This window comes from Ictalurus punctatus, chromosome 9 (genome assembly GCF_001660625.3).
Source record: "Ictalurus punctatus breed USDA103 chromosome 9, Coco_2.0, whole genome shotgun sequence".
Lineage (NCBI taxonomy): Eukaryota > Metazoa > Chordata > Actinopteri > Siluriformes > Ictaluridae > Ictalurus > Ictalurus punctatus.
The window spans coordinates 23,674,887-23,688,218 of record NC_030424.2 but is presented as its reverse complement, the minus strand read 5'-3'; the positions used below and the strand labels follow the sequence as shown (position 1 = coordinate 23,688,218).

At 40.8% G+C, this 13,332-nt stretch overlaps 1 protein-coding gene across 3 annotated transcripts in view; it reads left to right on the top strand.

Annotated features, from left to right (window-relative positions):
* Nucleotides 1-11,631, top strand: part of babam2 (BRISC and BRCA1 A complex member 2) — a 90,373-nt gene extending 78,742 nt beyond the window's left edge. For 2 of the 3 annotated variants that reach the window (XM_017476532.2, XM_017476533.3), the window contains exons 8-12: nt 1,920-2,019; nt 7,796-7,866; nt 8,011-8,093; nt 9,210-9,363; nt 11,183-11,631. In XM_017476532.2, the coding sequence (XP_017332021.1) occupies nt 1,920-2,019; nt 7,796-7,866; nt 8,011-8,093; nt 9,210-9,363; nt 11,183-11,246 (472 nt within the window). In that variant the 3' untranslated portion in view covers nt 11,247-11,631. Of the gene's footprint in view, nt 1-1,919; nt 2,020-7,795; nt 7,867-8,010; nt 8,094-9,209; nt 9,368-11,182 lie in introns of those variants that run through there. The other variant, XM_053682449.1, reaches the window with a different exon arrangement.
* The last annotated feature ends 1,701 nt before the right edge of the window (nt 11,632-13,332 follow it).

Here is a 13,332-nt window from a genome sequence, read left to right as displayed (position 1 = left end):
ATAAATAATACACAAGGGGTTGTAACTATTAGAAACAATATCTTTTGTCAAAGGCATTCTTAAAGGCTATATGAAATATATATAAACTAAGTATGAAAAATTTTGGGAGACATTTTGCTAAAAAGTGTTAATTTCCCCTATGCATGGAGACTTTTGGGACACCGTGTAGTATTGAATTCAAACCCAACACATCTGATGTCACTAATGAGCTCATTTCTTTTAAACAGAAAGTCAGGCAGTGTTTTTCCACGAATGACAACAATAAACAGTGTTACAGTAACCACTACAATAAGTCCTGCCCTGCGTTAGTTTAAATTGTGCTCTTGCACTGCTGTATGATAACACTTATAATCACACTGTATTAACAAGGGTGGTATTAAAGCCTAGTTGCCCAACCCTGCTATTGCATTTAACTCCTACCTTAATCTACCACACCTGCCAACGAGGCTCAAGTGCGTTTAAACACTTTAATTTGGTACAATGGGTGTGTTTGATTAGGGTGGGAGCCGAAGTGTACCCGAGGGCAAAACTTCAAGAGCAGGGTTGGGCTGAGTTAAGGAAACGTTTTAAAGATGTAGAATTTTTTTTAACGTTGCTTAATACAAATCTACGGGACTCTATGTTCTGTGGCCAGGTCTGCACGTTGTTATGGAAAAATTAGAGCCATGTTGTGTAGATTTTAAACATCAACATCCTGTTCCCGTAAATGTCACAGTTAATCGACAGCCTATGGGCGAATGCTAAACATACAGCATCCTTGAGCACTACCAGCGCAGACATAAGGGACACGGCAAGGGCAAGTGTCGTCTGCCATCTCACGTCAAAGTATCTGCCACGCGAGTGAACTTTGTCTGAGCGGAACAGGGCGACCCTACAGCTTTAGTCGTCTCGCTGACGTAGCTCCTCGTTAGTCAGCAAGCGAGTACAGGAATGTTGTAGAAAAGAGTGAGGAATGAGTAGGTTGAATTTCTCATGAGACTCTCTGGAAGACAGGATGTGCAGGTTGTGGGATGTTGCTTGCAGGTTAACCAACTGACTTTCTCTAAGAAAAACCATTTGACTGACCTGCTCTGCCTCCACACATGCATCATAACGTGGTTTCATGCTCCATTCAAGGTCTCTTCCTTGACAGTGGGCACGAGGTGGGAATACAATTTGGATGGTAGACCTGTCGATCACAGAGCACCATGCACACACTCATTCACATTGATCCACAAACAGGCATTTTCTGGGAGGTGGGAGGAAACCGTAAAGTCAGGTGAAAAAACCTACAGAACATGTAAAACTCCACATAAGACAGTATCATGAGCTCAGGATCAAACCAGGAACCCTAGCACCACTATGCTGTCCCGTTATGCTTATCATCATTACGAGAAAATAACAAGCCTCAGTTAACTCATATGAAATATTCATTATGCAGCACGTTTCAGAAAAAAAAAAAAAAACTTAAGCTACATTTAATGAAATAACAAAAAAAAAAAGATCCGTTCCTGATACTGATACCATGCTGACATCCTCCATACATCTCTTGCCAAGTTATGAGAATCATCACAGGTATAATGACGGCATGCGTTAAGACAGTTTGTATCATGTCTTCACATGCCTAGTCTGTATTGTGTCAGCCAGCATATCGAATATTCTGAGTGGAAACTCTGACAAATCTGGTTACACCGACCCCGTTTTACACTATTCCAGTATCAGATTGCTGTATCTGTAATACACATCTATAAAAATTGCTTCAACTTATTCTGAACAAGTACACTTAACACCTATATAGCATTCCTAATATCCTATATAGCACCGGGCGACCGGTGGAATTGCTTGTAATGTGTCTCGGCTGCTTTGCCTAATTTCTGAGCCATTGAAATAGTAACGTAGGAATGATTTGAATTAACCGTGTCCCTCACTGTCTTCCACAGCGCCCTTGGAGGACCCTCAGCCCTGCATATTCCAGCCTTTCCAAGTGGAGGCTGCCTCATCGACTATGTGCCTCAAGTGTGCCAGTTACTTACAAATAAGGTAAAAAAAAAATAAAAAAAAACCCTTCTTGTTCAGTCTGTAATTAGTGTGTGGGCACAGAGATATCGTGCATCATGGGTTCGGTATGGGGCAGATGTGCTGTGCGGTGCGAACTTGTACATAAGCCAAGTATAGTTAAATAAAGTATTATTGCTATATTGAAGTATTATTTGATGTGTGTACATAGTCATCCAAAATCTGATAGACTTTTATATTTTAAGACAAAATGAACACCCAGCTTGTCACATCTTCAGTAATAACTTGGATCTTCCAATGAGATTTTTTAAATGTCTGTGAAAAAATTCTAAATTCTGTTTGCATGTGTGCATGGCTGAACACATGTAGCATGTGTAGGTCTACATTGGCTGGTCTCCACCGCCTGGTTCAGGCCCGGAAGGAGATCAGAGCTGACAGGTGGAGATGGAGTGGAGAAGCTGTGTTGTGTCAGTGGCCGTAGGGAAGACCTCTGTACTGCCTGCTCTTCTCTTCACCTGAAGAGGAGCGCATACACTCACACGACAGCATGCATAATCAGGCCTTTCCCTTGTTCTTGTTAGTGTTTGCCAAAGCCACAGGCTCCGCTCACCTTAACTAGGGTCGGGGGACATGTCCGGGAGGAACTGGTTCAAATGTGACAAGGCTGAATAATTACTAAGGCTCAAACTATGGGTTCTTTGTGCATGGCTTCAAAACCTGACGATGCTGCAAGAACATCCATAGCTGACAGTCCAAGAAAGCCTAATTGGGCTGCTTTCTGGATCGGAGGGATGACTTTGTTTGAATAGTCATTGCTCTCGATTAATGTAATGCTTGCCAATAATTGAAAAAGGCCATTAGTGCTGTCCTCTGAGCTTGTTCAGATGTGACATTGTCGGTGTGTAAACAGTGCAGTGACTGGCTTTATGTCTCTTCTTGTCTATGGAATTAAATTTGTGGCAAAAGTACTGAAGTAGCTTTTCAAGAAACGAACAAAAAATATGCAATGCGAGAAGAAAAACACCCTGAAACTGAAAACAGTGAACTCAGTGGTAAAAATTTTGCAAGGTCTTCAAATAAACAGCGTTCTTTATTAACTAGGCGTCATTTTCGCTAATCATGGTTTATGAATGCGCTGCCAGAGTTTAACGCTCGTTTACGCTCAGCAAGTTAACGTTCTCCATTCTGGCACAAACCTCTCATGTGGGCGGGGCTTAACAGCGATTTGCTCTCATTGGCTAGTGAGATTAGGATCGACAGCTCCCTGACCAGGAAGTAGAGACTTCAGTGTCATGAATTTTGGAGAGCGTTCTGGATACGGTTCTCTGTATAGTTCTAGTGTTTGTACATTGTAGTGGGGTAATTACTTACTTACTTCATCAGTATATTAGTTCGTAATTAATATTTGAGGTTCGGGTAGTCTATTTTTTCGAGATGAGCTCATCTTCAATGAGATGTAATCATCATCAATGTCATCATCCTCCTGCTCAGCTGGACACCCGAGCTGTCGATCCAAATCTCACTAGCCAATGAGAGTAACTCACTGTTAAGCCCCGCCCACACGAGAGATATGTGCCAGAATGGTGAGCGTCAACTTGCGGAGCGTAAACAAAAACTCTGGCAGCGCACTCATAAACCATAATTAGTGAAAAACAAAGTTTAGAAACCTGTTAAAAAAGAACGCTCTTTATTCGAAGACCTTGTTAAATTTTTACCTAAAGTTCATTGTAACAGTCACTACGTTTACATGGACAACAATAATCCGATATTAACCAGATTAAGACGATACTCTGATTAAGAAACTAGCATGTAAACAGCAATTTTTAATTACCTTAATTTGATTAAAGTCAGACTCGAAGTAAACACAAATGGAATTAAGAAATGTGGAGTATTCCTGTTTTAGTCGCATTATCGACGTGTATTACAGACATGTACACACCTTAATCACACTATTAACGTCGTGTGGGAGTTTTCACCGCATTTTGTGACAGGACACTATCACACGGCAGTGCTCAACCGTTTAACGGGAAACAAGAGAGCATGGCTGTGTCCCAAACCGCGTACTTGCCTACTGTAGGCCTAGTAGGCGAAATACATGCATCTCGGCTACTATATAGTAGGTATGTATGCGGTTTGCGACGCAGCCCACGGCTTCAAGCAGTTGTCTATTAGCACGTATAGCATGACAAATAATTAACCGCACTTGAAGCGTTTGTAAAAATTTTAAATAAAAACACCCAAAACTGTATACGGTACCATAACAAAGACCAACTGTATGTTAATACGTGAAATTCTGGAGGGAACGTCGGACGGCGTGGCACGGTGACGTAATGACGTGTGCAGTTAATCGATCCTATGTTCTATAACATGCAAAACGGGTACATGAGAGGAGTATTCTTAATTTAACTCATGGAAACACCTTAATCACTATATTGTATTATTCAGAATAAGGTCAATAATTAGATTACTGCTGTCCATGTAAACGTAGTCAGTGTTTTTCTTCTTTCTCATTGTATATTTTTGTTCGTTTCTAGAAAAGATACGTTCAATACTTCTGGCACAAATTTAATTCCATACTATTCTAGGGATTACACATAATCTGGTGAGATTGGCACCAACTAAATTTAGAGATCCCCCCCCCCCCCCCCACCCCACCCCCCAAAAAAGTCCAAACTACACAGAAGGACATTCATTATAGACTAAGCAAACAAGTCACTTAATGTAAAAGTAATTCAGTATGCAGTCGGTAAACTTTAAAAGTGGTTGCAGACCTGAGATAATCAAATAATAATTATTTTGTTTTTAATACCCTCAAACTGATTTATAATACTGTCGGGCACTTTACATTTGACCAAACTAAACAAAAAGAACGGTCATGGTGTGCATAGTTTTAAAAGATACAGTATAAAGAAGAGGATAGCCAGTTAGCCAGTGTGTTTGTTACAATGTGAATTCTCTTCACAGCGCTCTAAACGTCACAAAGTGCTCCTTTAAACCGGTCAAGGACGGTTTAATATAAAATTGCTGACAACAGAATTTTCTCAGAGCAGTGAACTGCATGTACTTACTGCCCTCAGAGAACATACACACGTTTATACACACTCACACAGGAAGTTGGCTTATGCAATGTAGCATGTCTAACAACTAGATATTTTAGTGATGACTCACCTATCCACCCACATTCACCTGCCAATTTTAGGGCTGGGCCTGACCCCCGGCAAGGGCGTGGAGTACAGTGATCCACAGTTCCTGCTCTGATTAACTCTTCAACTGAACAAAAATTCAGCAAAGAGAGAGTGAGAGAGCACTGTGTGTGTGTGTGTGTGTGAGTGTGTGGCACATTAGTGCTCTCAGAAATGGATGCTTTGCAGACACAGTTAGGACTAGCTGAGTCATGTAGTGCAACACATGCAGGCCTCAAAAAGTGCAAAAGGTGTCATCTCTCTGGTCTGAATATCTCTCAAAGTACTCGAACGTGCTAATGCGGAAAAAGTGCTAATGTGTTCCAAGCGCTAATGGTGTGTCATAATAAGCGAAGCGAGTTCTCGTCATGGTGCGTTAGCAGGCCGTGTGCCCTCAATTCTGCTTCCTACAGTCTGTGTCAGTCTGCGTATTATAGAGGAAACTCATTAGCCGAACGGACTGTTTTTAAATGACTTTAGTACAAGTGTCTATCATCAGCGTCATGCCAGGATTCACTTCTAAACACTTTGCATGTTAGAGATGCAGTGTGATTCCTGTGAAACTAAAGATACTTACCTAGCAGCTCCCAGTTTTTCAGAGTAGACCGTTTGCTTCTGTCATTAACAGAATTAACCAGACATGTGTACACGTTAGTCATTCACAGTAAATTGACGGTCTGGTTAATTTGGTGTCTGCAACTTTCTCACAAGTTTGAATGATTTACATAGCTCAAGGGGCTAATTAAACGAGTTATAGTATACTGTATTATAAGTACCACAGGTAAAGCTTGAATCTTTGCCATTGCAGTCAATGCAGGAGGTAACGTCTGTGCTAACCATCATGTCAAACACAAATAAAGAACATTTAGACGAAAGGTATTTGATTAAAATGTGTAAAGATCCTGTTACAATAAAGTCCTTGCTTACAAAGGTCCAGATAAGCGACAACCATGATGAAGAAGAAGGATGAGAAGCCTTTATTTGTCATATATACATATATATTATTGTCATATATACATTACTGTACAGTGAAATTCGTTTCTTCGCATATCCCAGCTTGTTAGGGAGGGGTCAGAGCACAGAGCCTCAGTGAGTTAAGGGACTTGTTCAGGGGCCCAACAGTGGCAGCTTGGTGGTGCTGGGGCTTGAACCCCCGACCTTCTGATCAGTAACTCGGAGCCTTAACTGTTGTCACCAGTGACTAAATGGTGACAACAGTTGTTTGTCAACAGTTGTTTGGCTTATTGCTTAACTCTTTAGTGCAGTGGTCACCAAAATTGTTCCTTGAGATCGACCTTCCTGCAGGTTTCATCTCCAACCAACATCTAACACACCTGGTTTAGTTGATCAAGAACTTGATTAGATGGTCAGATGGCACGATTATGGTTGGAGCTAAAGTCTTCAGGAAGGTAGATCTCCAGGAGAAGGGTCGGTGACCGCTGCTTTAGTGATTAGTTCATGGCTATAAATAAGACACATTAGTTTAAAGTGGTCATTTTGTTTCGCACTGGTGCTTCATGTTTGAACCTTTGACCAGCACCATGATGCACCTGTTTTGAATAAACACACTCCTTTGTCCAGTCATCTTTAAACATTCGCTTTTAGTCATCAACATTACATTTTTTTTGGACAACAAAAGCCATGTTGGCATTTCACTTATCAGACCAGAGATGGTTAATGAAACAAAAAAATAATACATCAGTAATAGTCTGTGGAAACTCTTTCCTTTCTCAATGAGCTGCTTTTGGGTAAATAATTGACCTAAATGCATGTAATTGGCCACGACAGCGTATGAGGCTCTGCTGCAGAAGCCGTGCTGATTCATGCTTAAAAAAAAACTGAAGTCGCTACATTTCTGCTACAGTAAATTTTTTTCAAGCGCTCCGCTGAAATACTTTGCCGGATCCATATCGGGATCGTGGTCCGCCAGTTGATAACCCTTCATTTAGACAGATAAGAGAACAGATATTGAGTCACACATCTAAAGCTATAAAATGAATGAATTTGTGCTGATTTGTTTATATCTAAACTGAGGGAAGCCTTATAGCTTCTGGCTTTGGGCGGCTGTGGCTCAGGTGGTAGAGCGGGTTTCCACTAATCGTAGGGTTGGCGGTTTGATTCCCGGCCCACATGACTCCACATGCCGGAGTGTCCTTGGGAAAGATACCGAACCCCAAGTTGCTCCCGATGGCAGGCTAGCGCCATGCATGGCAGCTGTGCAGCCATTGGTGTGTGAGTGTGTGTGAATGGGTGAATGAGAACCAGTGTAAAGCGCTTTGTAGAACTGCTAAGGTTAAAATGCTCAAAATAAGTTTAAAACGCTCTATATAAGTGCAGACCATTTCCCATTTATACATTTCTTACACGTGAAATACAGATATGAATTTGCATTGATTATTTGGGGTTCTGTCTGCCTCAGGAAAACACCAGCACCAAGTCACTTGCATGTCACGAACACAAGCCGTGAGCCTGTTCATTAGCAAGCCACGCTGTACTGTACACCCCCAGCACTATCATGGGACACACTCAGCGTGTACTTGTCATTCATGTTACATTTTTTTCTCCTAAATATCCCCAATGCCTCCTTCCTCACACCTCCTGTTTTCACTTTAACTCAGGTGCAGTATGTAATCCAGGGCTATCACAGGAGGAGAGAATACATTGCTGCATTTCTTAGTCATTTCGGAATGTGAGTTTGTTATTTTTTCCATCGTTTCCTGTCTTGCGTGCACATTGTATGTAATTTGATGCTTCATGGATTTTGGAGACTTTGATGAATGTTATTTTGCTGCTGGGGGTAAATAGCTTGTCTCTGCCTGTTGTTCTTGTGCAGGGGGGTCGTTGAGTACGATGCTGTTGGCTTCACCAAGCTCACACTTCTGCTCATGTGGAAAGACTTCTGCTTCCTGGTGCACGGTGAGCAACAGACGCTACATACTACATACACATCCAGAAAGTACTCTTATACAGGCAATAGTGCTGATGCTAATCATACTCACTCGCTATTTCTCAAAGCAGTTTAACGTCACTTTACATATAGACCTTGAGAAGTACAGCATGGGAAAGCATGGCTATTAATCCAAATTTAGAATTATCCATATACTGGTTAAGTGTTCTTCCCATTGCATAACAGTCCCTAATCTGTCCCTTCAGGATTTAGCGATCGCTGTAATGAACACAAAATCAAGCAAACTCCACAATATTTCAGAGGAGCTTGTACTTTTTGTAAATGGTCTCAATTACCAACAAACATCAGCAGTTTTCCCTCAAAAAAAAAAAAAAGAAGCACAAAACACTCTGCAAGTTGCATCGCGAATTCTGAAAAAAATCTGCAACAAAATCAAGCATTTTTGGCCGTAATGATCACAAAAAAGCTCCACGAAATCCTGTACGGACTGCCTAATGAAAACAGAAGGATTTGTCTGTGTTGGTAACAACAATTTCCCACACGGTGCTAGTGTTAACCATAAACACTGTCAACAGTAGCAGCAAAAGAGGAGCTTCAAGGTCTGATTTATTCTTTACTCTATGTTTGGTTTTATATGAGGGCTCAGCCTCAGATGCTTCGTAGACCATTGATGTTTTTTCTACCCTTCTGTTTTCGTATACTTTTCTGGGCATAACCTTCAGAATGGTGACTGCTGCAATCTGATTGGCTCTCAGCACTTGCATGTGTCACTCACAATGAGCTTTTTTTTTCTGAGCATGATATAGCCACTGGACTGTAAAGTTGTTAGAGTTTTGTATGAAGCATGTATGTAGTGGTTCGTAAACAAGATAATATCATGCGTTTGCAAGTGGACTGCAGGAAAAGGTCTGTGGTTGGTCGTCTGCCATGTCAGTCAAACTGCAATGTTCTGTGAAATGAAGCAGTTCTTGACTTCATTCATTCCTGACACGTATCAAAAGTAAGAGATCTGGCTGGAGAGACTATAAAACAGTCAGAAGAACTGGTTTTCGATTGTATTTGGCATGGATCTGATGTTGGATCTGTGACGAAAGCACTTTCTCTCTGCTCTGTTCTCGCTATAGTGGACCTGCCTCTGTATTTCCCACGAGACCAGCCGACTCTGACCTTTCAGTCCATCTACCACTTCAGCAGCAGCGGGCAGCTCTACTCGCAGGTGCAGAAGTCGTACCCATACAGTCCACGCTGGGATGGAAACGAGATGGCCAAGAGAGCTAAGTAAGTCTGTCAGGCTTACACGTGTTGATTCTCAACACCTTATCAGTTTAGTTTTACATTTGCAGCAACAACCTCAGGGGTTACTGTGTCCAAACATGCGTTTGTTGTTCGGGATCATTTCCCTGCAGACAAGCTCTGATTTCCATGTTCATATCAGGTCAAGACCTTTCAGCAATGCAATCTGAGAAAAAAAAAAAATGTAATACAGACTTTTTTACTACTCCTGAAGATCTGCTCATTGATTCATCTCGATTCATTCTTTCTCTTTTCATATCTGGAATTTGTGTACACCACAGGCATGTGTGGTAAAACGGATCACTCCCACCTTTGGCCTGTGTGCATAGCCACACCTTACTGCTAAGTAAAGCGATAAATGATGATGATAATGCATTCCTAATGTTTGCCTGCTGGTTTCCATAATAGAAAGTCCATATCTTATCATACTCTCTCTGACATAGTTTTCCCTCTCACCATTAGCTCACAGGTCCTCCGGAGAGCTGGAGCAAGCAATGTTTAGGTCTTTTTTACATTATCAAAGCAGTATTAGACTACGCATTCAACAATGTTGTATTAATTGGCAATATATTTTGACGTTTCGTGTCGTAAACCCGTTTAAATTAAAGATATACATAATGAGTCAGCATATCATGTGTTAAATCATTGTCCAGTCACATTGTAGACTACCATTAGTGTGCTCTCAGGGCATCACAGCTGAGCTTCCTGCTTTTCGATTCGTACATGATTGTTGTGCAGGTGAAGCAAAATAACCCGTGTTACATAAGCAGTAAAACACAATAGGACGTTGGGTTTTAGGGAAATAATAATCTATACGGTGATGTGATCCAGCCTCACATGAACTGGGGTTATGGTTGCCACCCTAATGTTGATTATTTTCACATAACAGCATCAAATGTTTTATTCCTCTTACACCACAGCAATTTCCAGATCACGATTTTTTATTTCTCCGTTAACAACACGTGGTACTTTTTGTCCGTTTATAGTTACGCTATAGCACGTCTCTGCGAAAGCAGCTGTAAAAACATCATAAATGTCATTCCTTCAACAGCCTCTCTTTTTTTTTTTTTTTTTTTTTAAATCCCTCGTGAAATTAATAGGACGAAATAATTCATCCCGAGTTGTTGCTGAGAAACTGGAAAGTGCTGTACAAAAGCGCCGACACTGGAGACTCCTTCCATAGATATTAAATAAATGTCTCCGTACAGAAAACAATGTCACGTGATCAACGACGACACGTTTTTTGGGGTTTTTTCGAATGCATTTATTATTAGTCTTCGTCTTACGTTGAGCTTCCGCCATGTGAATTGGCTGTTACTGTACACAAACGAGCGCACTGATGTAAACACGGGGATTCGTTTTTTACGGCCAGAACCACTATCAGAAACGCTGTTATAGAACATTCTAGAAAAAAATATCAACATCATCTGACTAACGCCAAATTCAACAGTGTTGTGGTAATAATAGACGATATATTATCCTATATTTTTCAAAATCTGACCATATTTTGTAGAACTATAATAGCAAACTGGTTGTGTTAAAAGCAACACAAAATGAGATAACTAGACATTCAAATACACAATGAACAAAAATAACTTGTTGTTTTAAGACATATTTATCATTTTTAATAGAAAACGTCGGACATTTTTGCATGTATATTATGTGTATATGTTCTTGTATTCAAAACAGTCCAATCTTTTTTTTTCCCTCTTTCTCACTCTCTCTTTCTCTTATGTGTGTGTGTGTGTGTGTGTGTGTGTGTGTGTGTGTACACACTCCTCCCTCTTGCCCTCTCTTCCTCTAGGGCATACTTCAAGAGCTTTATCCCTCAGTTTCAGGAGGGAGCGTTTGCCAACGGAAAGCTGTAAATGTAGAAAAACAGCGAGGTGGGAATCACTGCCGGTCTGAAGAGACATCAAAATGAATATCTGAGCTGAAGAGATGGCCTTGAATTCAGATAACACAGCATACTGTCCTTCATGTCTGCGAATCTTTACCCAGAAACACACTCGAACAAGATGCCACCATGAACAGACTACGAAAAATATTTACTGTTCTACACTGTAAACACATCCGTTTGGGTGAAGTCTTATGAAAATGTAAGTGTCAACAACGTACCATGTGTCCCAATTATGTCTTGTTTTTATATGTGAGGGTTTTTTGTTGTTGTTGTTATTGTTGCACTTTTTGTTTTTTCTCCCATGCATATTGTCGACGTGAGAAAGCCAGAATAAATCCATTTTCTTGATTTCAGTTCCATGTTTTAAACCTTTGATTTAACCAGGTAAGCGACTAAGAACAGATTCTTGTTTAAAATGCTGTGAATTCATCATTAAAATGCAGTCTTAGTCTTAAAACCTTTTTTTATTTTTTTTTAGTATTATGGCCTGACCTATGCCAGCTCCATGTTCCTGAATCCCAAATTACAGCAGTAATTTTCTGTAATGAGGTGTCGAGTGCTTTACCCACTAACTTATCAGCCCTCCATCATCTCCCATGCAGTCCACATGAAAGAGAATGAAAATGAAACCATGGTGTTTCCAGTCCTGTATGGCTTTCATGGCATCCCCTTCTCTGTTTCCCTTTCATAGTGGAACAGGTAATGGTGAGTAATTATGTCACCATGGTTGAGGTACTCAGCTCTGTTGCTCAAGGGCTGCTGGATCTCCAGGTTTCTCTGACTCATTTTCTATTGTGAGTAAAATATCCGAAGCTATCCAAAGATATTTACACATGTTTGTAATATGTAACACAAAGGAACAGTTTTCAGTATAATATATGTCTAGAGGAAAACCCAGTCTCTGTGGTATGTCAGAATCTCTCTCTAAACAACAAAAAAAAGAGGTGGACCACCAACATCCAGCCAATCAGGATAAGAGGTTGTCGATTTACCTGCCAATCATGTTAGCTGTCACTTCAGAAAGCTCATTCTCTAGTTGTAGCTTCGGAATATTTATGGTGCGTGGTATTTGGACTGAGTTTCAAAATAGATAGCGGCATAGCAACCTCACAGATCCAGGGTCCCTGGTTCGATCCTGAGCTCGGGTTAATCCTGTGTTTGTGTGGGTTTCCTCTGGGTTCTTTGGTTTTCTTATATACATTCATCTTCAGTAACTGCTTTATCCTGGTCAGGGGCATAGTGAATCTAGAGAACACCGAGAGTGAACATTTAATGGTGGAGCAATCCATTGAAGGGTACCATACACGCACTCATTCACACATAGGGGCAGTTTAGTATATCCAATCCACCTACCAGCATGTTTTTTGGGAGGTGGGAGGAAACCTGTGAACTCGGAAGAAACCCAGATGGCCACAGGGAGAATGTTTGAAACTCCACACAGACAGCTGAGCTCAGGATCAAACCTGTGTCACCATGCTGCTCTGTGTCACCATGCTGCTCACAGCTCCCAAAAAACACTCTGATTGATTAATGGATTGTCCACTCTAAATCCAGGATGTATTTCTGTCTTCGCACCCAGTGTTCACTTGGCCCAAATCGGTGGAAAATCTGCGGAAATGTTAAAAAATGGTATTGCAGATTTTGTTTGATCTTGCGTTTATTTCTGCGATTCCTGCAGGAATACTTACTGAAGATGAATGAATGAAAAATAGCTACCTTTAGCTAATATGAGCCAAAATGGCTGACTAGGCTCAATATTCCCTAATGTAATAGCCTAACCTTTCCATTTACCCAAGTAAAAGTCACTTTCTAGATCTTAAAGCTGATGGAGATTTGTCATTAACAGAACAAATTCCATTTTCCCCTCACCAGCCATGGCAGCACTGGAATTCATTTCATCTTATATGGCCATATGTCTTGAGGGAAGGTTTCTTTTTTTTTTTCACTTTTTCTTTTCTTTTCACCTGCAGAACCATATCCAATCGATACTACATACAGCAACGCCATGAATACAAGGCTGGGTTAAAGGCAAGACTGTGCCTATAGTAGTACCC